Consider the following 20385-nt stretch of genomic DNA (forward strand, 5'->3'; position numbering starts at 1 on the left):
TATTTAATTGGGTTTTTTATCTGAAATTGCCACCATACTATGTTTTGGGTTTTCCTATTATTCTGTGGAGAAAAAAAAATACATTTGGGCATGAAAAAATAATTTACTCCTTAATTCTCAAGTGAAATTATAAGAGTAATCAAATTAGGTGTTTGTATCAAGAACAAGATAATCCTGAGTGATTTTTTTCTGTCTAAATGATATGTATAGGGGGAAAGGGGGAAACGAGTTGTCTGTTGCTTTTAATAATTAAGTAATCTTCCAAAGAAAATGATTGAAATCTAATCTTCAGACCACTGGAAGCTTTCACATTTCTCTGGGAAGTAGATTCTTCTAAGCTTGCATGTTATTGATCTATTAATGATGATACTGATTAAAAAATAAAACATTCATCAGCTGAGGCATACTCAGTTCTATTAGCTGAAAAAAACAGATGTGGTGGTGGCAGTTATACTATGAATGATAGTTCTTTTGCAAAGCTTCCTCTTGTTTCATTAATCAAAATGCATCTTTTATAGGTTTTTAATTTTTTATCTCATACTATTAACCATAGATGAATGGAGCAAAATGAATTTAAGCCATTTTATATATGATCTTTTTCTAACTCTAGAGAGTATTTGGTTGGGATATTTTAACAAAAAATAGCAAAATTTTAAAGTTATAAAGCTTTTCATTTTTAAGGAGTTATTAGCATCTTTATCACTGAATTAACTGAAGTGACTAAGTTGTGTTATTTCATTTAGTTTTATAAGTATTTATTAAATTTGTTTAATAAGTTGTTAAATGTATTAAACCATCAGTATTTTTAAAAGATTTTATTTATTTATTTTTAGAGAGAGGGGAAGGGAAGGAGAAAATGAGGGAGAGAAACATCAAAGTGTGGTTGCCTCTCGCACACCCCCAACTGGGGAGCAGGCCTGCAACCCAGGCTTGTGCCCTGGCTGGGAATCGAATGGGTGCCCCTACAATTCACAGGTCGTCACTGAGTCCACTGAGCCACACCAGCCAGGGCTAAATCTCCGGTATTTTATATTTGGCTCTAGCCATATGGAGCAGAAAGAGGTGTAAGCCATGATCCCTACCTTTCTTCTAGGATCTTTCAAATTATTTAATAGGGGGAAAAAGACTTACATTTTTACAATATATTACTTGGGAGCTCAGGTCTAGAATTAAAACAAACCTGAATCCTAGTGCCAGACCCACCACATACTAACAGCATGACCTTAGGCAAGATGCCCAGTCTCTTATGTAAAATAAGAATAATACTAGTACCCACTTAGTAACATTGTTTTGAAAATTGTGAGTTAATATATAAAAAGTGCTTAGAATGATATCTAAATAAATGGTAGATATTATTGCTGTTTTTATTGTTGTTACTAATTATATATATATATATATATATCGTCGTCGTCGTCGTCGTCGGCAGCCGTCCGTCTCGAGAGACGATGGTGTAGCTTCTTCAGAGTCTATCTGCACCGCCAAGAATGGCTGTGCAGTCCGACTCGGGAGTGACATGGTATCTGTCTCCTCCCGTGTTGAATCGACATCTTGCGATGACGCTGAAGCTACAGAGCCTGGGCAGGGTAATATGGAGGGTCTGCTGTTGCCCATGCAGCAGACCCCCCCTCTCTTCGCAGCTGAAGGGTCCAAGGGAAAGACGGAGTCAATACAGCTTGGCTTCAGGTGCGCCGCAGGAGTTGCCGGTGTTGACTACAACGTCAAACCGCCTTAGGGACTCCGGCTCCGGATTTTCTGTCGGGGTTTACTCCCTTAGCCTTTCCCCTGAAGAGGTATGCCGCAAGGCAGCGGAGGTTTTTTGGAGTCAGAGTTTTCCTTCTCTGATGTACCCTGACTGGAAGATCGAACCAGCGACACTTAGCTCGCAGGCCGACGCTCAATCCACTGAGCTAAACCAGCCAGGGAATATATATATATAATATCATACTATTATGTTATAATAAAGTATGCAACATGACAGAATACAATACAGCACAAGCCAGATAGTTTCTCTGCCCTCAACCCTTTACTCATTCTAATGACTCACGCTGGGTGAGCTCAGCTAGGTCCCATGGCCCCAACACAACTTAAATGCGAGAGACTCTCAAGTCTTAAATGCCAGCCCCACCTTCTCTCTGCACTTCAACTCTGTGTAGCCAGGTTCCTGCTGAAGGATATCCCACAGGTACCACATGCTACACTCAGTGCCTCCGTCTTCACTTTCTGGTAGGCCTTCTCTCCCACTTATGAATAGCTATAAATTATTCTGGAGTTCTGTGTCAACCTTCTCTTTTTTCTTCTCCCCCAAAGTAGCAGAAGGCCAGCAAAAGGAAGGGACTTACAGTTAAATGATAGGTCGATCCAGGGGGAAAATCTAAATCTTCTCCTTTCCCTTCTCCCCCATTCCAAGTCACGGCTAAGACCTGATTCTGCCAGCACTTAACAGTGGCCTGGATCTGTGTTGAGAAAGGTATTTTCTGATAATAAATGTCACCCGCTGTTTAGTAAATAGATATTAGTGAAAAACTTTATGTTACTTGTTGAAAAGGAGATAATAGAGTGAAAGACTCTTTATAGCCTGGGAGTATTCATTCACCATTCCTAATAAGCCAGTTTTCCCTACTGTTGTTATATATTGGCCTTGCCCTACAAGTCTGAATCACTGCATTATGATATGTTGGGCTGGGCTTACCTGTTTGTGCTACAACATGACTGTTCACTGCCAGCTGTATCTTCAGACTGTTTGAGGACCATATTATCATTTTGCAAACAAACCAGTTGAATGCTTCCCTTTCCCACACCCCTTCCCATGGCTCCACCCTAAATGTAAGAAAGAGTAGACAGCAACCATAGGCACATTTAAACTCGAAATTAGCACAACTTGTAAGAACACCACAAAAATGTAGAGCTGTTATTTAAAATAAGTCAAGAAGTCTGAATGTATAAGAAGAACCTTATGTTTTAAATAACTGAGAACTTTTAGCTTACAAGTTGGTAGAATGTAGCATAATTTAATGTCCTTGTACTTTAATATCTGCAAATGTCATTTATGATTACAAAATGCAACTTCTCTCCCAAATTTCATTTTATGGAAAGAACACCAATTTAATTTAAAGGAAACTGAGTTCCCCAAATCTTGTTTGAACCCTTACTTCCTCCCCAAGAGCTACCAATCAAGACAAGGAATAACTAACATTCTGGGGTGTGTTTTATTTGTATTTTATTCTTGAACTTACAGTTAAGATCAAGCAGCTACTCCTAGTTTAAATAAATAAATAAATCTCCCTGCCTCAAATTGCCAAGTAAAACATGTTTCTACAGTCTATAGAATTTATTAAATTTTATGTATAGATTTTATGAAATATTTACTTTGAATTATTTGCCTATAATTATATGCTATTGTCATTTTAAAATAATGGACAGATGATACAAAACATTACCAAATGCATTCCACTGATTTCATTCTATTTCCTTCTTTTAATTTTCTTCTGCAGGGCATAGAGCTGAGTACATGACTACAAGGTAGGAAAACATTTTATAACTCACGTTGTGTCTCACTCACTTTTCTCGTTAGCAAGAAGCAGCCTCTGAACATACTTTGTTAATGAACATGGAAGACAGTTTTGGCTTGACAAAACACAGTAACGTGACATGTTTGAGCTTCTCCCAAGACAGGATTTGCTCTGGCTGGCAGATCTGGGGCCTTCCCAAAGGAATTGTAAAGCTCTTTAATGAGCAGACTCAGAAAAAAAAGACATAAATTGAATGGGTTTAGTTTATCTCATGCACAACACTTTTAAGTTTCTAGAAAAAGTCCAGCAAGACTTTTGATACTTCTATTAACAAGCAGTGTTATGTGCGTATCTACTGTGTTAGCAAATGTGAAGTATGATTAGTTACATCCTGCTCCTGCTTTTCTTCATGTCGTATAAAGATGAGAGCTGTGTTGAATATTCTTTGGATTTCAGCTCTCTACACCTTTTTGGTTTACTTTAAAGATTTAACTTTTAATGCCTACAACCATAGTGCATTTCCTTTCTTTCTTTTTAATTCATGGAAGGATTCTGAAACTAGTGCTGAGAAAGAAGTCTTTTTGAAAGCTGATTCTGATGTGGGTTAAGGAAAGTTTATGGCAACTTTTATTTTTCTGTGTCCACATTTCTGCAACAGTCAGAAATTATTCTAATTGACATAGGAAGACTTTACACTTTTAAACCTGAGTTCTCTTTGAGGTAAGAGGCATTTAGAACACTGGTGTGCCTATAGCAGTAATTGGCAAATTGATTTTCAAGGATCTGTAATGTGCCTGCTGGACAATTTATTCAAAAGTAAGTCTCTCTTTTTGGTGAACGAAATAGGGAGATACTGCTACTGACTTGTCAAAAGTTTACAAAAATACTGAGGTCTTTCTTCCCTGTGTCACTGACAAAAAGGAATATTACTACTACACAGTAATATGCAGCTTATGGAGATTTTTTTACATACATATATCTCTTTGCACTATCAACTCTTCTCCCTGTTGTTTCTAAATTCTGATTAATGTAAGGCACTTCTAAATAATTTTTTCAAAAAGTAAAGAATACAAATATATTAATTTCCAATGAGAGCAATAGTGCCAAACAGACTAGCTCTTTGCATCCCCGTGACTGGCGCCCTCCCTCCTGCACATCAGCAGCCTGCACAGGCAGCCAGACTGTCAGGACAGTGTTTGGGAAGCGCACACCCAGAGCGAGTCATACCATGTGGATGGCCCTGACTTGGTTCACCTTGTGTGTATTATACATAGTAGAGCCAGAACCATCAACACAGCAGTCTGCCTGATAAGCCACCTCTGCCCTAGGGAATGACTTTGACAAGCACTGGAGCAATTTGTTTTAATTTCAAGTCATTCTCACAACATTAGTATCTTTACATTTGCCTCATAATTTAGAGCCATTGGGAGAGGCAATTTTCAGGCCTTTGGTAGAAAACTCAGAAGACATCCCTGTCTTAGTCCCAGCCAGGGGCATCTCTCTGTCACGTGGGAGCAACTGTCCAGTGCCACTGGTGCTTTGCTCCAGCCACAAGTTTTGTTTGACCTGTGAATCAGTGATCAAGCAAAATGAGCCTGTGTTCTTATCGTCTTAGCTTTGTCAGCTGCTCCAGATACCATCAAAGGTAAAGCTCTTTTGGACCTCGTAATAACTACACTTCCTAGTTCCTTAATCGATGCTTTGATATCTTGGAGTCGTGCTGTCTCTAAAGGGACCGCCCCTCTGAGGTTAGTCAACACCTGGAGATGGCAATGGACTTGCTGCGAGTGTGCCTTTCTGTTTACAAGCCAACCAATCCAGAGCCCATCCCCTCCAGCACCTCCTTTATTGAGCATTCACACTCAGAGCCGCTATTCCCCTTCCCAGATCACCCAAAGGCCAGGTCCCAGACAACTAGGGACGGTTCCCATGCTCCAGAGCCCACCAAAATCATTCAAATTAGCCAATCCTAAACCTGTTTACCCGGCCTTGCCTATTCCTTCCCACGGGACCCACAACAGAGCCTCTTGCCAGCATTTTTCCTCTCTCCGTCACTCCCTCTCTCCCCTGACCAACGCTGCCACTTGCTCATGTGGCTGCCCATGTGGGCATGCCGCTGCTCTTGAGAACTATGAGTAACCACCTGTCTTTTCAATGACAATTGTCTTCTGACCTGTGGCCCTCACCAACCATGAATAAAAATAAAGTCTACATTTTAAAATATTCCTACAATAATGAAAAGAGTGGATAAAATCAAGCTCATATGGGTAGATTCCTTGGTAGGCATTTGTTTTCTTTTTTTTAATCTATCAAATCCTTTCTTCTTTGGATGGCACAGAATTCAGTGCATAGAAGAGATTTCAGAAATTTCAGCAGTGGCAGATTATGACATGCTGCTGGTAGAAGTTTCCATATTTGCTTCTGGACATTTGTAAAGACTCCTTCTACCCTTTAAGCACCATGGGCCTTGAGGTGCTGCTTGCTGCACACCCCCATTATCATGTAAGCCCCCCTGCTGGAGCCTTAGAATGTGGCTGTGGAAGACCAAATCAGTACATTCATTCCCCTCCTGCTCTTGATTTCAAAGGCAATATCTTATGAAGCTGGGCAGGCTTCCACATAAACTCCTGGCATTTTGTTTCCAAACTGGCCTTTCTGAATTTTAATGAACTTAAAAAAGGTACTGGTAATTCTTCCTAGAGAGTTTGCAGCTTAATGAAGGGCTTTACCTAATTTCCAAGTGTGATATATATCCTCACATAACCCTTCCGATGAAGAAGTTTACATTGGAATGTCCAGAGAGAGAGGTCTTAGGACTCTTCTTCCATGTATACTGTTCAGCACAGTTGTAGAAATTGAGTCAGATGGACAGAAAAGTTTTCCTTGCGCAATTACAGAGCAGGACGCTGCAAGGTTTATAAATGTGGTACATGGTCACTGAATGCACATGCGCCAGAGACTGACTTAGCCATCAAAGCAAACAGACTGGAGATGGAGAGAGTCCAGAGCAGAATGAACTGGTACATCCTAGTAATCTACAAATATTTAGGTGATGAGATAGTTTGTTTTAAAGAAGTAATCATTCACACGAGTCTGTATACCCCGTCCTGAGAAATAACATTGAAACCCAAGTCCATCTTTTCACCTGTAATCCATTAATAGTTACTTTGGCATCAAATCAAATCTCATTAATTCCTGAAGGATACTGAACACATGTGATGTTATTTGCATTGAAGAGTTATGTTGTAACTAAAAATATGATATTTACTTTCTCATATTGGGAATCTGTCAGAGCCCTAACTTTTATGACCCATCATGTCTTCTATGTGGCTTGTAAGCCAAATAACACAAATCTCGGTTTGTAATACTTGGCCGAATAGTTCTCCATTCCATTTCGTGACGCTTTTAATTTTTAAACAAACTAGCAAACAAATACCAACTTGTATGGTTTTAATACATAAGTAAAAGTAAATATATAGGAAAGGGGAAAGACTATTTTCCCCATGGGTGGAGGTGGGGAAGGAACACAGAATTGGTGTTTTATAACTTTGATGTGACCTATGGGTGTTTCGTTTATTGTTTGATTTTTGCCATGCTCAGTAATTATATTCCCTTCCCTTAGGCCTCCAAATGTTCCCCCTAAGCCCCAGAAACACAGGAAGTCCAGACCCCGGTCACAGTATAATGCTAAGTTGTTTAATGGGGATTTGGAAACATTCGTCAAGGTACTGGCACCAGCCATCTGGGTGGCTGATCTCCATGCTTCTGACTATAATGGTCTCAGCCTCTCATAAATGGAGGCAGGTCATTATGTCCAAGTCTGTCCTGGGGCTCTTTGCTTTCCCAGAAAATCAATATAATATTTCCTGAAGTCGGAGAGAAAAGAATATTTGGTTTGAGTGCCTTCAGTAGAGGAAATAAATGTGCTGGCAAAAGAGAAAGCTGTCTTTATTTTAAAAAACAAACAAACAAACAAAAAACATAATTTGTACAAAAACGAAAAGAACTACCTGATAAAATGTTTTGGTTTTACTCATACAAATGAGATGGCACAAAATATATTATTAAAGTTTATTGTTAGGGTAGCTCTGAAGCTCAGCAAGAGTTTTTATTTCTCTTGGCTTGAGGAATTCATTATATTGGATAAATTGTAAGACCCTGTGGCCTGTATCTTGTATCTCTGCTGTGTTTACTCTGTCTTCTTTTTCATCCTGTATTTCTGATAATGCTTCTAGCCGAGGACGAAGGAACTCGCACGCGAGACATCAGGTATAGTGCTAGAGGGAGGCGCGCGCACAGCTCTTTCGCTCTTGGTGTCATTTTCAAATCATAATCATGTTTGGCTTTAATTAGGTTTTTTAAGGTCTTTAAAAGAAAAATGTTTGCAGTGGGAAGTCAGGCTTATAAATAGAGTTTACTTAGAAAGGAATTATAGAAATCAAACACTGATTTAAGAAGAATAGTCTTCTCTGGTAAAACTAGATAAACTTGTAGTTTTTATATTATGTATTTGGCAAATGGACCAAATTAAAGTCACAGGCTTTTATTAAGGAAAGTCAATGTTAAATGCCTCTCATGTAAAATATACGGAAAAGAAAAGAACTGGGTCTTTCATAACTAACATTTTATGACATGGGCTGCAGTGTTTCTGCAGACTAAATTTACATAGGAAACTACATCGCTGATAATCTCCCTTAATAATATGGTACAGATATCTTACTTTTTTAATAGCATATTACAGAAGCTTACTTTCTTTAAAGACAGATCTTTTATTGAATAGGTACACTAATGGTTGTAAACCGTGTGTGCACACACATGTGGCGTGTGTATGGACAGACAGACACACACATGCATCCAGAGACTGAATACCTCTCATGGCCTTAAAAATGAGCCCTAACCCTGGAATTAAATAAAAGGCCATTAGACAACCTAAACAGCAATCACAAATCCACTGCCATAAACCTTAAACTCAGAAGAGCCTTATTGGCTCTAATTGAATAGAAAATTATTGTCAAATTTGATTACCTAGTTTCCCAGCCCAGGGATTATAAGCAGGGGTAAATTAGCTGGAGAGAAGGGGACAATAAAACAGAAGCACTGAGCTGAGCAGCAGAGAAAGAACATAGAAAAGCAGATGGATGATTCTGTTACATCTGATAACACGGTGTGAAGATGATTGCTTAAGGTGATAGAGAAGCACATACTATATTTTTTAAAGATTTTTCATTAAGAACAGTTAAACCGAATTTAGGCACTAAAGAAGGCATAAACCAGTTATCATGAGAAATTCACTGATGTGAACCCTTTGCTATCCCAGGTGGCACATTAAACAACCTTTGGTAATAGCAATACAAGCAGATACAGAAATCTCTACACTTCTAAAAAGTGCTCAGCTGATGTCCCCACCATGTCACTGTGAGGCAGCAAGAGCAACACCGTGATTCCTCTTTTTTTCCCCTGGAGAAACTGAGGCACAAAAGGATTTCTTGGATAGTGGGTGGAACACAGCTCATTTTTCAACTTGTAAAATATTCTACCAAAGCATCTGGCATCCATAAAATTAAATTAAAACACACACACAAACACATTTTTTTTTACTCCAGAATTCATTATATCTCAATGAAGTACTGACAATAGCTAAAAGATGAGCGATTACTTAAGTAAATGTAAAGACAAAATTATTGGTAAGATGCAAAGCTAATACGTTTTTCTTTGCAACTCTCTTAGTGCAAACATTTTCCTTTTAATAACCTTTTATTCTTTGTTTTTCTTTTTAACACTAAGTTCAGCAGAGATGCAAACTAATATTCTCCTTTCATCACTTTTATTTAAATATTTGTTGCTCTTTTACAATGTTACATTCATTGTTCATATAAAAGGTTACTTCCTTAAAACACATTTGTATCTTAAAGAAAAATCCTGTCACCTATTCAGCAGCTTTTGAATAATTACACTGTCATTCTTGTGTCAACCAGTCCACACTAAAAAGAGTTTTTATGCTTAAGTACCTTCTTTAAGAAGTTAATAAAGTTTACATTTCTAAAACCAATTAACTATTAGAGAAACTTAATATAGGCTCCAGAAGTAATTGAACCATTAGCTGCTTTATACACTAATTAGATTGTTTTAAAACCTAAAATAAAACTATTCCTCTAGTAGTGTATTACCCATTCTAAAAATAATAGAGTCTAAATTGCTGAACCACGTTATTCCCAATCCTTCCTCTGTTGCTTAATTGGAAAGTTTAGTGGATTGTGAATTGTTCTAATATGTTGAGAGAGCCAAATACTTCTTGTATTTCAGAATAAAATTTTTCATGAATTAGTACCTAAGGTCAGCTAATTGTTTCGAACCTCCATGTTTCCTTTAAAATCTAATTTCTGAAAGAGCAGAATCTAAAAGTACATGAAAAATAACTCCCTCATCAGTAACCTTCTTTAACTACACGGAGTGCATGGCATTGTATATATTTAACTGTGACCTCCACAGCCCCTTTGTCTTGATTGTCATCGTTTACATGTTTTTAAGCATTTCTGGTATTCACATTTGCTCAGTATAGTGCTCTGACTATATTACTAAATGTGGGAGAAAATGGCAAAAATGTTCCTTCCAAAGAAAACGAGATCTCCTGGGATGTACATTTGTGCCATTTTTTAAATTCATAAGACATGAAAAAATAACAATGAAAAATCTATCAGGATGAATAAGTTCTGATGCAAATTAAATAAATACATTACACATTATAAGTATCGGTAAAGCGATGTTCATGTCATACATCTGAAAGCATGCAAACCTCTCAGGGATATCAAGGTGATGCTGAGATGGCTGTATGGTTGTGTTCGGTGACTAAGATACTATGGTCAGAATATACAGTTCTTTTTAGGTCCAGTAGGTTAATTTCATAAATAACCTTTTAAAAATGAGTGATTCATATATTCATTTTGGTATGTACGCCTAAATTTAAGTAGAAGAGATGATTAGCTTTGCCATCTCTAGGCAGATAGGCACAGCGGAGCTAAGTTGAATCAGGATTGTCTTAAATCTATTTAATTTGGTTTGCTCCAGAACTGAAATATAGCTTTGGTTAAATATAATTTTATATTTGGCCCTTGTGGAATATGGGGGGAGGGGTATATTTGGAAACAGTCACCTGAAAGATGAACAATGCCATGCAGTCCATGTAGTTAAACCATGAGCTTTATTATTAGCTGTGATTTATGCCTCTCCCCTGCAGTTAACTGGCTTCTGTCTCTTTACCCAGGACTCAGGACAGATTATCCCCCTCATTGTGGAAAGCTGTATTCGGTTCATCAATCTCTATGGTAAGCCATAAACTGCGGAATGCTTATTTTAATAAATACTCACTAGGAATATTTCAGTAAATGTGCCTTTCCATTTAACATTTAATTCTTGAGAAAGAGGGTACCTAGAGGATGTAATGGGATCTCTCACCCTCTTCTCCTTCTGTTCTCCTTAGGTCTTCAGCATCAGGGGATTTTCAGAGTCTCTGGTTCCCAGGTGGAAGTCAGTGACATTAAAAATTCATTTGAGAGAGGTAATTGCATGTCTATACCTTTAAGCAAGTCGTGTAAAAAGTCATCATTTTCTGTATAGTGAAGTGGCATACTCATTCTGTATATCTTCAAAACCTTTCTTTTTGTGTTTATTTTATTTTGGATATTGAGGTAAGAATCTATTTAGACTAGTTGAGAAATGAAGCCAAAATCACATGGCTTTGTTATCAAGTACAGCATACAAGGTTTGTGTCCTGGGTAAGAAATGGCAGCGATCAATCTCAGGTGGCACAAGAAGGGTCCCAGAAGAGTGGCAAGAACAGCTCTGGGCCTAGAGAGCAGGTGTTTCAGGCAACTCCTCCCAGCTTCATGTCTATTTCCTTTGTTAGGAAGTCTTTCCTTCCCCTTGGTCCATGCCCACACTCCTTCCCTGTGACCAGGTGGTACCTTACTCTTGTTCACAATTGGCTGTCATGGAAGTCCTACCAAACTGTTAATTAGCATATTATGATGAGCAAAACCATACACTTCTGAGTCAGGCAGACCTATAGAATCCAGTCAGACTCTTCCCTTTACTAATCGTGTGATTTGGGTCAAGTTACTCATCTCTTACTTTGGCTTCAATGTCCTCATCTGCAAAATTCCAGGATTGGGATGAGGATTTGGTATGATCCATGAAAATACCTAACTCTTTAGTGATAGCTCTTAGTTATTAATGCTCCCCAATTATAATGATGTAGATGTATCTGCACTTCCTTCCCTTGCATGGAAGTCAAGAGGAGAATGCAGTTGGAGAGGCATCATGGCATGGAGACAGGGCTGCTTTCTCCCTCTCTTGGTCCCATTTCCCCTGGCCCAGGCTTGACAGGGAGCTCTTGAAATTTTGAAACCTTGTTGAGGAGTAAACTTGGAGCCAGATTGTTTTCCTGTTCCAAATTCTCAGACTGATATGATGTGTAGAGCAGAGAGGCCTTCCCTGTCAGCAGCTAAGTGTTCCAAGGCTCTGACACTGACCACATTCAGGATAAGCTGAAATGTTGTAAAGCCTCAGTTCCCGTGCCAGCCGCCACAGGCATTATTACTTTTCCTTGGAAATTCCCCTGATATTTGTTATTTGTTTGTGATCCCTTTGGATGAAGTTTTATCACATTGAGGGGAAAAAAAATATTTTGGTAAATTTGTGTTTAATGATTTCCCACCCTACAAGCAAAGAAAAGGGAACAAACATGTCCTTGAAAATAAACTGCCCCAAGAGGCAAACAAACAAACAAACAAAAAAAAAAAACTACAAAACTTAATTAGCAGTGTACAGTTTTTGTGAACTTTAGAAGAGAAGAGCAGTCTTGTGAATAAAAAATGCAGTTTGATTTAAGGCTACATAATATTATGTTGAACTTAAGGATTTTATCTCAATTTCTCAGGGAGGTGGACTAGCCAGGCCACTTACCTGTTATTTTAAAACTGCTTATCATAAAGAAATAATAAAATTCCATATTTGTGATATGTTTTTAAAATTTCCACTTTCTGTACAAATTCCCTGGTACAGTTAAGGGTGCATTTTCAAATTCCCCTGTCTGATTTCAGAATCTTCCACTGCTGAAGGTAGCTTTCAAATATGCTGTGAACACTGCCTTGCCACTTGGGGAAATACTTGCTAATTTAATTGTAGGTGTTCACAATCAGGTGAAGCCTATAATATTTCTGATACATTTTGCTAATCTATATAGAACACCCAGACAGACCTATATTATCTCTTTTTCCCAGTAGGTTAAAAAACACAGTGTAGTATTTGAATTAGTGTCAAACTAAGATTACTGATTTTAGCTTAAAAAAAAAAAAAAGCTGGGTAAAATTTTAAATCCCACAATATTTTATTTTAAGATTTTGGTAACTTGTAAGGGATTATTTGGTAGCATAAGATTTTAAAAAGCTTTATTTTAGTCAACTATTTTAAGTTAATCATGGGGTGGTATATATAAGCCAATTATTTTAATTTTAGTACCATATAATCTTTTATAAAGTATAATTAAAAGATACATATATATAGAAATGTGTGTGTGTGTGTGTGTGTGTGTGTGTGTGTAGAAACATATTTTGTTCAGCGAGAGAAAAAGAAACGGTGCATATAATTTTTTTTTTTTTTTTAGGTGAGAACCCTTTGGCTGATGACCAGAGTAACCATGATATTAACTCAGTTGCTGGCGTTCTGAAGCTCTATTTCCGTGGGCTGGAAAACCCCCTCTTTCCTAAGGAAAGATTTAATGATCTGATTTCTTGTATCAGTAAGTGGACTTTATTTTTTAGTCTTTTCCCACCAGAATTGTTTCACTAACCAGTTTTCCTGGAAAAGGCAGTGTCCACTTAGCCTCCCCTCCCCCACCGTCACCCCCTCACCACCACATTTCTGAGACCATTTGTTTTCTTTCTGGATCCAGCGTGAGTCATCCTCCCAGCTGTGGCCTCGCCTTAGCTGAGTGGGCTTTGCTCCTAAACTTGTTCAGGCTCCCTAAAGCCCAAGAGCTTCCCACGTAGTGTCTGGAATAAAGCAGAAAGGCAGGTGCCAACCAGCCAAGGGAGAGGAGGAAGTTATAAGCATGGAAATATAACATCTTTTTGGCTTTTGGTTCTGGTTTTCTCTACCAATCTTAGGAATGGGGTAATTTATCCATCTTGAATGTTACTTAAAGAAATAAGGTAAACTGAGATAAATGATTATTCTTACAGAGCAGAAACACCAGGTGGTAATTATTTGTCAGTGGGCATCCCCAGCTAATAGGCAGAGTTGCAGCGGGACTGTGAATGATATATTATGAAACCAATAATCATCGGTGGAATGAAGCATTGCTGTTTTCTTCAGTGGGGGCTTTAGACACTACAGGAGGGAAGGTGGAAAGAATATCTGGAATTAGGTATGAACAGCAATTTCGTTCCATACATCTAAAAATGCAGTGCCCCTTTAAGTCCATTTTCCCAGGCAAGGGTCTAAAGCTGATGTATGTCACATAGTGAGGGCTTTCTCAAGAATCGAGCTTTATTCTAATAAGGAAACCTCCTACCCCAGCCTTCCAACTTCACACCTAATCAACAAGTACTATTGACTCTGCCTCAAAAAAATCTCTCTCCTCAGCCCTCCTTCCCCATTCTCACCATCATTTTCTCCCTGAAGCTGGTGTTCGGTCTCCTGCGTCTAGGTTGTGCACTAGCTCCCCACCTCCACATCATTCCATGGTTCATACTGCAGCTGGATTTGGAAAGACCAATTGGGTTATATCACTCCCCCAATTTCCTGTTTAAAACCTATTTCAATATTCCCACCTAAAAATAATCTTAGTAGGGACAGTTCATAGAACAGAATTCTTCCTCTGCCTTCTGTGCCTTTTCCTCCTGCCATCCTGCCCTGTGTACGTTATAGTTCAGCCACGGCAAATAGCAGGCATGCCGAGCCATCTCCCACCTCCACGCCCCGGCCTGCACTGTTTCATCTGCAGCCATTTGACGTCTGCTACGAGGTCTGCAGCAGATGAAACAGCACAGGCAAAGGCATGGAGGTGGGAAAGGTTATGCTTGCAGTTTGCTGTTGTTCAAATAGAGAGTAAACGGGGAAGGGGTGGCAGGAGACGAATGCCCAGAAGTGAAGAGATCAGACAGAGGAAGAATTCTAGTCTATGAACTGCTGCCCGCAGAATACCATCCTCCCCGAAGCAGAATTAGTTATTTTCCACTCTAGTAACGTTCCACTGTGTACCTCTGTCTGTAGTTTTTCTTACCACCCTACGGCAGTTTTTTAAACCCCACTGTTGCCCCTTACTAGTGAGAGTTCAGGGAAAAGGTTAAGAATATAGGCTCTGGACTCCAGCAGCCCAGAAAGAAGTCCTAGGTCCAAATTGCTCACTAGCTGTGTGACTTTAGGCAAGTTTCTTAATCTCTCTGCACCTCAGTTTCATCAGCTATAAAACAGGGAGAATATTAGGTCACATATCAATAGAGATGTGAGAATTAAATGAGTTAATACGTATAAAGCTCCTGCCAAGAAAAGTGCCCAGCAGTTTATTCAATGAAACACCTGTAATTGAGCTCCATAGGCCTGTGGGGGTCTTGATGGATTATTCAGTTTTGTAATTTCCACGCTTGGCATAGTTAAATTCCAGGCACATAGTAAGTGCATAACTCATAGTTGTTAAATCAAATGTAAATGAAATGAAGAGTCAAAATTCCACCAAAATTCCTTTGTTGGCATCCATACCTAAAATCCTGGTTTTCGTTGGGTATGAATTCCCCTGTCATGATTACCTTCACCCCCGCCCCTACAGTCTGATGTCCTGTGTGGAGTTCAGAAGTGTGTCTGTGTGTCCATTCCAAGGCCCTTGCGTAGTCTGAGTCATCTCAGTGGGCCTCTGACCCAGCTGGAAAGGACTGAAAAGGAGGTGTCACACTTCTGGAATTCTCCTTTGGCCATGTCCAAAGATTTCCCTCACATCCCAGCCAGAAAGCTGAAATCTGGAAAAATAATAACCACTCTACAATGCTTAGAGGTTTTCTAGGTACATACATCATATCGTTTATATATGTGCCAGTTGGGTAAAGAATATCGAGCTACATTTTCAGTTACTATTGTAAAATTATTTCAATTTCATTGGATGAGAAATATTATTTCATTGTGGTTATTAAAAGCTGAAGCCAGTGAGTTAGAAATGTCTAGGTTCAAATTCTAGCTTTACTACTTATCAGCTTTGTAACCTTGGACAGAGATTAATATCTGTTTATATATTATTAAATATCTGTTTCTTTATCTACTCCATAGAGTCTATGTGAAGAATAAATGAGACAAGCCATGCCTGGCACATAGTAAGCCTCAATAAGTGTTACTAGCTGTCATCATTACAACTATTACAACTACTTCTACTATAAACTAGGGTCACATATGCCAATACCTGGGTTAGCCACTTGCTGGTTTGTTATGCTAAACATTAACATAATCACTTCATGCATTTGGAAACGATGTTAGTATAATCCAAAAGTTGTGCTGGTTCCAGCATGACTTTGCCCAGCATATTAAATGTTTTGTAACAATCAAAGACAAGTTTCCCACAATTAAAGAGTTATGCTTAGCAAACTATGAAGACATGAGGAAAAAATGGGAAATCTCCAGAAATATCTTTCTGTCTTGCACACAGTGCCTTACATGAAATGCTGCAAATGCAAACGAAGGAGATGCAAAGACATGTACCCCTGTGTTAACTAAAAACAATGGAGGTAATTAATGAAAATCAATAGATTAATAATCCTAGGGTTAAATTTTATGAAAGTAGTCTCCATTGGAAACAAAAACCCTTCAGGACCTTCATCTCAAAAAAAGCAGAAGCCCTGGGGGTTGAGGTTGATAAGGTTGCTAGGTGCACACACCAGTAGAGATTTAACTGCGCTATTAATTTTAGTATTGTTAATGTTTTTGTTAGTGCTGTAGTTGCAAACTTTCATAGATGTTAAGCAATCTGTCCCAACCCTACTTTTACCCATAAGTTCTGTTATTTTTAGTACACAGTTTTGCAGAATAGTATAGTTTCAAGAACATGTGATGGCACTATATATAACAAGCTCCTTTCTTCCAAAATCAAATCTCTTAAAAAGAGGGACTTTCTGACTATTTCTGACTTATCTCTAGGTAAGCATCTTTTCTTATTGATGTGACCTTGCTGTATCTGTAGTTTTCCTGGATTTTCAATAAAATCTTTGAGAATAGTATAATATGTCCATCATTATATTGACTCATCATATTACATACTTTTGATGATTTGAATGATTGATTAATTGCCTATAATGTGAAAAACTTCCTAGAGATCCAAAGACTTGATTTTTTTTTTTTTTAATTTTGGTTTTTCAATCACAGTTGTCCCCTTTTCCCCTAATTTCTCTCCCCCACCCAACCCACCCCCTCTCCCTCAATCATATCCCTCCCTGTTGTCCATGTCCATGAGTCTTTTATACGGGTTCTTTGACTAATCCCTTCCCTTACTTATCCCCCTTCTCTCTCTCTCCCTTCCCCCCTATTGACTGCTATTCTGCTCTTTGTTCTATTTAGTTCCTTTGTTTGTGTTGTTCTTTAGTTTCCTGTATTAGGTGATATCATATGGTATTTTTCTTTCTTTGCCTGGCTTATTTCACTAAGCATAATTCTCTCTAGTTCCATCCGTGTTGTTGCAAATGGCAGCAGTTCCTTCTTTCTTTCTGCTGCATAGTATTCCATTGTGTAAATGTACCACAGTTTTTTGATCCACTCATCTACAGATGGGCACTTAGGTTGTTTCCAGCACTTAGCTATTGTAAACAGTGCTGCAATGAACATAGGAGTGCATAAGTTCTTTTGAATTGGTGTTTCAAGATTCTTCGGGTATAATCCTAGTAGTGGAGTCGCTGGTTCAAAAGGCAGTTCCATTTTTAATCTTTTGAGGTAATTCCATACTGTTCTCCATAGTGGCTGCACCAGTCTGCATTCCCACCAACAGTGCAGTAGGGTTCCCGTTTCTCCACATCCTCGCCAGCACTTGTTGCTTGTTGATTTGTTGATGATGGCCATTCTGACTGGTGTAAAATGGTATCTCATTGTGGTTTTTATTTGCATCTCCCTGATGGCTAATGATGTTGAGCATTTTTTCATGTGTCTATGGACCTTCTGTATGTCCTCTTTGGAGAAGTGTTTGTTCAGGTCCCTTGCCCATTTTTTAATTGTGTTGTTTGTTTTCTTGATGTTGAGTCGTATCAGCTCTTTATATATTTTGGAAATCAGTCCCCTGTCTGTGATGTCATTGGCAAATATGTTTTCCCATATGGTTGGTTTCCTTTTCATCTTGCTGATGTTTTCTTTTGCTGAGCAGAAACTCTTCAGTTTGATGTAATCCCATTTATTTATTTTTTCCTTTATTTCTCTTGCTTTAGGAGATGTATCCATGAAGAGACTGTTACGTGAGATATCTGATATTTTCTTGCCTATGTTTTCCTCTAGGACTTTTATGGTGTCACGGCTTACATTTAAGTCTTTGATCCATCTTGAGTTTATTCTTGTGTGTGGTGTAAGTTGGTGGTCTAGTTTCATTTTTTTGCAGGTCCCTATCCAGTTCTCCCAGCACCATTTGTTAAAGAGGCTCTTCTCACTCCATTTTATGTTCCTTCCTCCTTTATCAAAGATTAGTTGACCATAGAGGCCTGGCTTTATTTCTGGACTCTCTATTCTGTTCCACTGATCTATATGTCTGTTCTTATGCCAGTACCATACTGTTTTGATTACAGTGGCTTTGTAGTATTGTTTGATATCTGGTGTTGTGATTCCTCCTGCTGTGTTCTTCTGTCTCAAGATTGCTTTTGCTGTTTCGGGTCTTTTTTAGTTCCATATGAATTTATGGAGTATTTGTTCTAGGTCTGTGAAATATGTCATTGGTATTTTAATAGGGATTGCATTGAATCTGTAAATTGCTTTGGGTAGTATGGCCATTTTGATGATGTTGATTCTTCCCATCCAAGAACATGGTATTTGCTTCCATTTATTTGTTTCTTCCTTAATTTCTTTCTTCAATGTTATGTAATTTTCAGAGTACAGGTCTTTTATCTCTTTGGTTAAGTTTACTCCTAGGTACTTTATTTTTCTTGTTGCTATAGTAAATGGTATTTTCTTTTTTGTTTCTGTCTCTGCTATTTTATTGTTGGTGTACAGAAATGCCTTAGATTTCTGTATATTTATTTTGTACCCTGCGATTTTGCCAAATTCACTTATTATATCGAGTAGTCTTTTAGTGGAGTTTATAGGATTTTCTAGGTATACTATCACGTCATCTGCATATAATGAAAGTTTTACTTCCTCTTTCCCAATTTGGATGCCTTTTATTTCTTTTTCTTGTCTGATTGCTGTGGCTAGGACTTCCAACACTATGTTGAAAAGGAGTGGAGAGAGTGGACAACCTTGTCTAGTTCCTGAGTTCAGGGAGAATGCTTTCAGTTTTTGTCCATTGAGTATGATGTTGGCCTCAGGCTTCTCATATATAGCCTTAATTATGTTAAGATATGCTCCCTTTATTCCCATTTTGTTGAGTGTTTTCATCATAAATGGGTGTTGTACTTTATCAAATGCTTTTTCTGCATCTATTGAAATGATCATGTGATTTTTGTCTTTCATTCTGTTTAGGTGATGTATTATATTTATTGATTTGCGAATATTAAACCATCCTTGCATCCCTGGAATGAAGCCCACTTGATCATGATGTATGATCTTTTTGATGTATTGCTGGATCCTGTTTGCCAATATTTTATTGAGGATTTTAGCATCGATGTTCATCAGTGATATTGACCTGTAGTTTTCTTTCTTTGTTGTGTCTTGACCTGGTTTGGGGATTAGGATAATACTGGCTTCATAGAAAGAGTTTGGGATTTTCCCCTCTTCTTGGATTTTTTGGAACAGTTTGAGGAGGATAGGAGTTAGTTCTTCCCTGAATGTTTTGTAGAATTCGCCTGTGAAGCCATCCGGTCCAGGGCTTTTGTGTGCCGGGAGATTTTGGATTACTGTTTCAATTTCCTTTTTTGTTATTGGTTTGTTGAGACTTTCCACTTCTTCTTGATTCAGTTTTGGAAGGTTGTATGTTTCTAGAAATTTGTCCATTTCTTCTAGATTGTCAAATTTCTTGTCATACAGTTGTCTGAAGTAATTTCTAACTATCATTTGTATTTCTGAGGTATCAGTCGTGATTTCTCCTCTTTCATTTCTGATTTTGTTTATTTGTGTCTTCTCTCTTTTTTTCTTGATTAGACTGGCTAGAGGCTTGTCGATTTTGTTGATTTTTTCGAAGAACCAGCTCCTAGTTTTGTTGATCTTTTGGATTGTTTGTTTAGTCTCTATGTCATTCAGTTCTGCTCTGATCTTGATGATTTCATTCCTTCTTCTTGCCCTAGGTTTTGTTTGTTGTTGTTGTTCTAGTTCTTGTAGCATTGTGGTTAGGTTTTTTATTTGAGATTCTTCTAGCCTTTTCAGATATGCCTGTATTGCTATAAACTTCCCTCTCAGGACTGCTTTTGCTGTGTCCCACAGGCTTTGGGTTGTTGTGTGCTCATTATCATTAGTTTCTAGAAATTTCTTGATTTCTTCTTTGATGTCATTGTTAACCCATTCATTATTTAATAGCATGTTATTCAATCTCCATGAGTTTGGGTGTCTTTGATTTTTTTTTCTGAGGTTGATTTCTAGTTTCAAGGCATTGTGATCTGAAAAGATGCTTGATATGATTTCAATTTTCTTGAATTTGTTGAGGCTTGTTTTGTGACCTATCATGTGGTCTATCTTTGAAAATGTCCCATGTGCACTTGAAAAGAATGTATATTTT

The 20385-nt window shown here is 38.1% G+C and overlaps 1 protein-coding gene across 1 annotated transcript in view; it reads left to right on the forward strand.

The window, feature by feature from the left end:
* Positions 1-20385, forward strand: part of SRGAP1 (SLIT-ROBO Rho GTPase activating protein 1) — a 276096-nt gene that overhangs the window by 218226 nt on the left and 37485 nt on the right. The window contains exons 11-15 of the mRNA XM_090273550.1: positions 3492-3519; positions 7132-7234; positions 10771-10831; positions 10987-11064; positions 13171-13305. Coding sequence (XP_090129676.1) covers positions 3492-3519; positions 7132-7234; positions 10771-10831; positions 10987-11064; positions 13171-13305 — 405 coding nt within the window. The remainder of the gene's footprint in view (positions 1-3491; positions 3520-7131; positions 7235-10770; positions 10832-10986; positions 11065-13170; positions 13306-20385) is intronic.

This window comes from Furipterus horrens, unplaced genomic scaffold (assembly GCF_987537825.1).
Source record: "Furipterus horrens unplaced genomic scaffold, mFurHor1.1.pri manual_scaffold_4, whole genome shotgun sequence".
NCBI lineage: Eukaryota > Metazoa > Chordata > Mammalia > Chiroptera > Furipteridae > Furipterus > Furipterus horrens.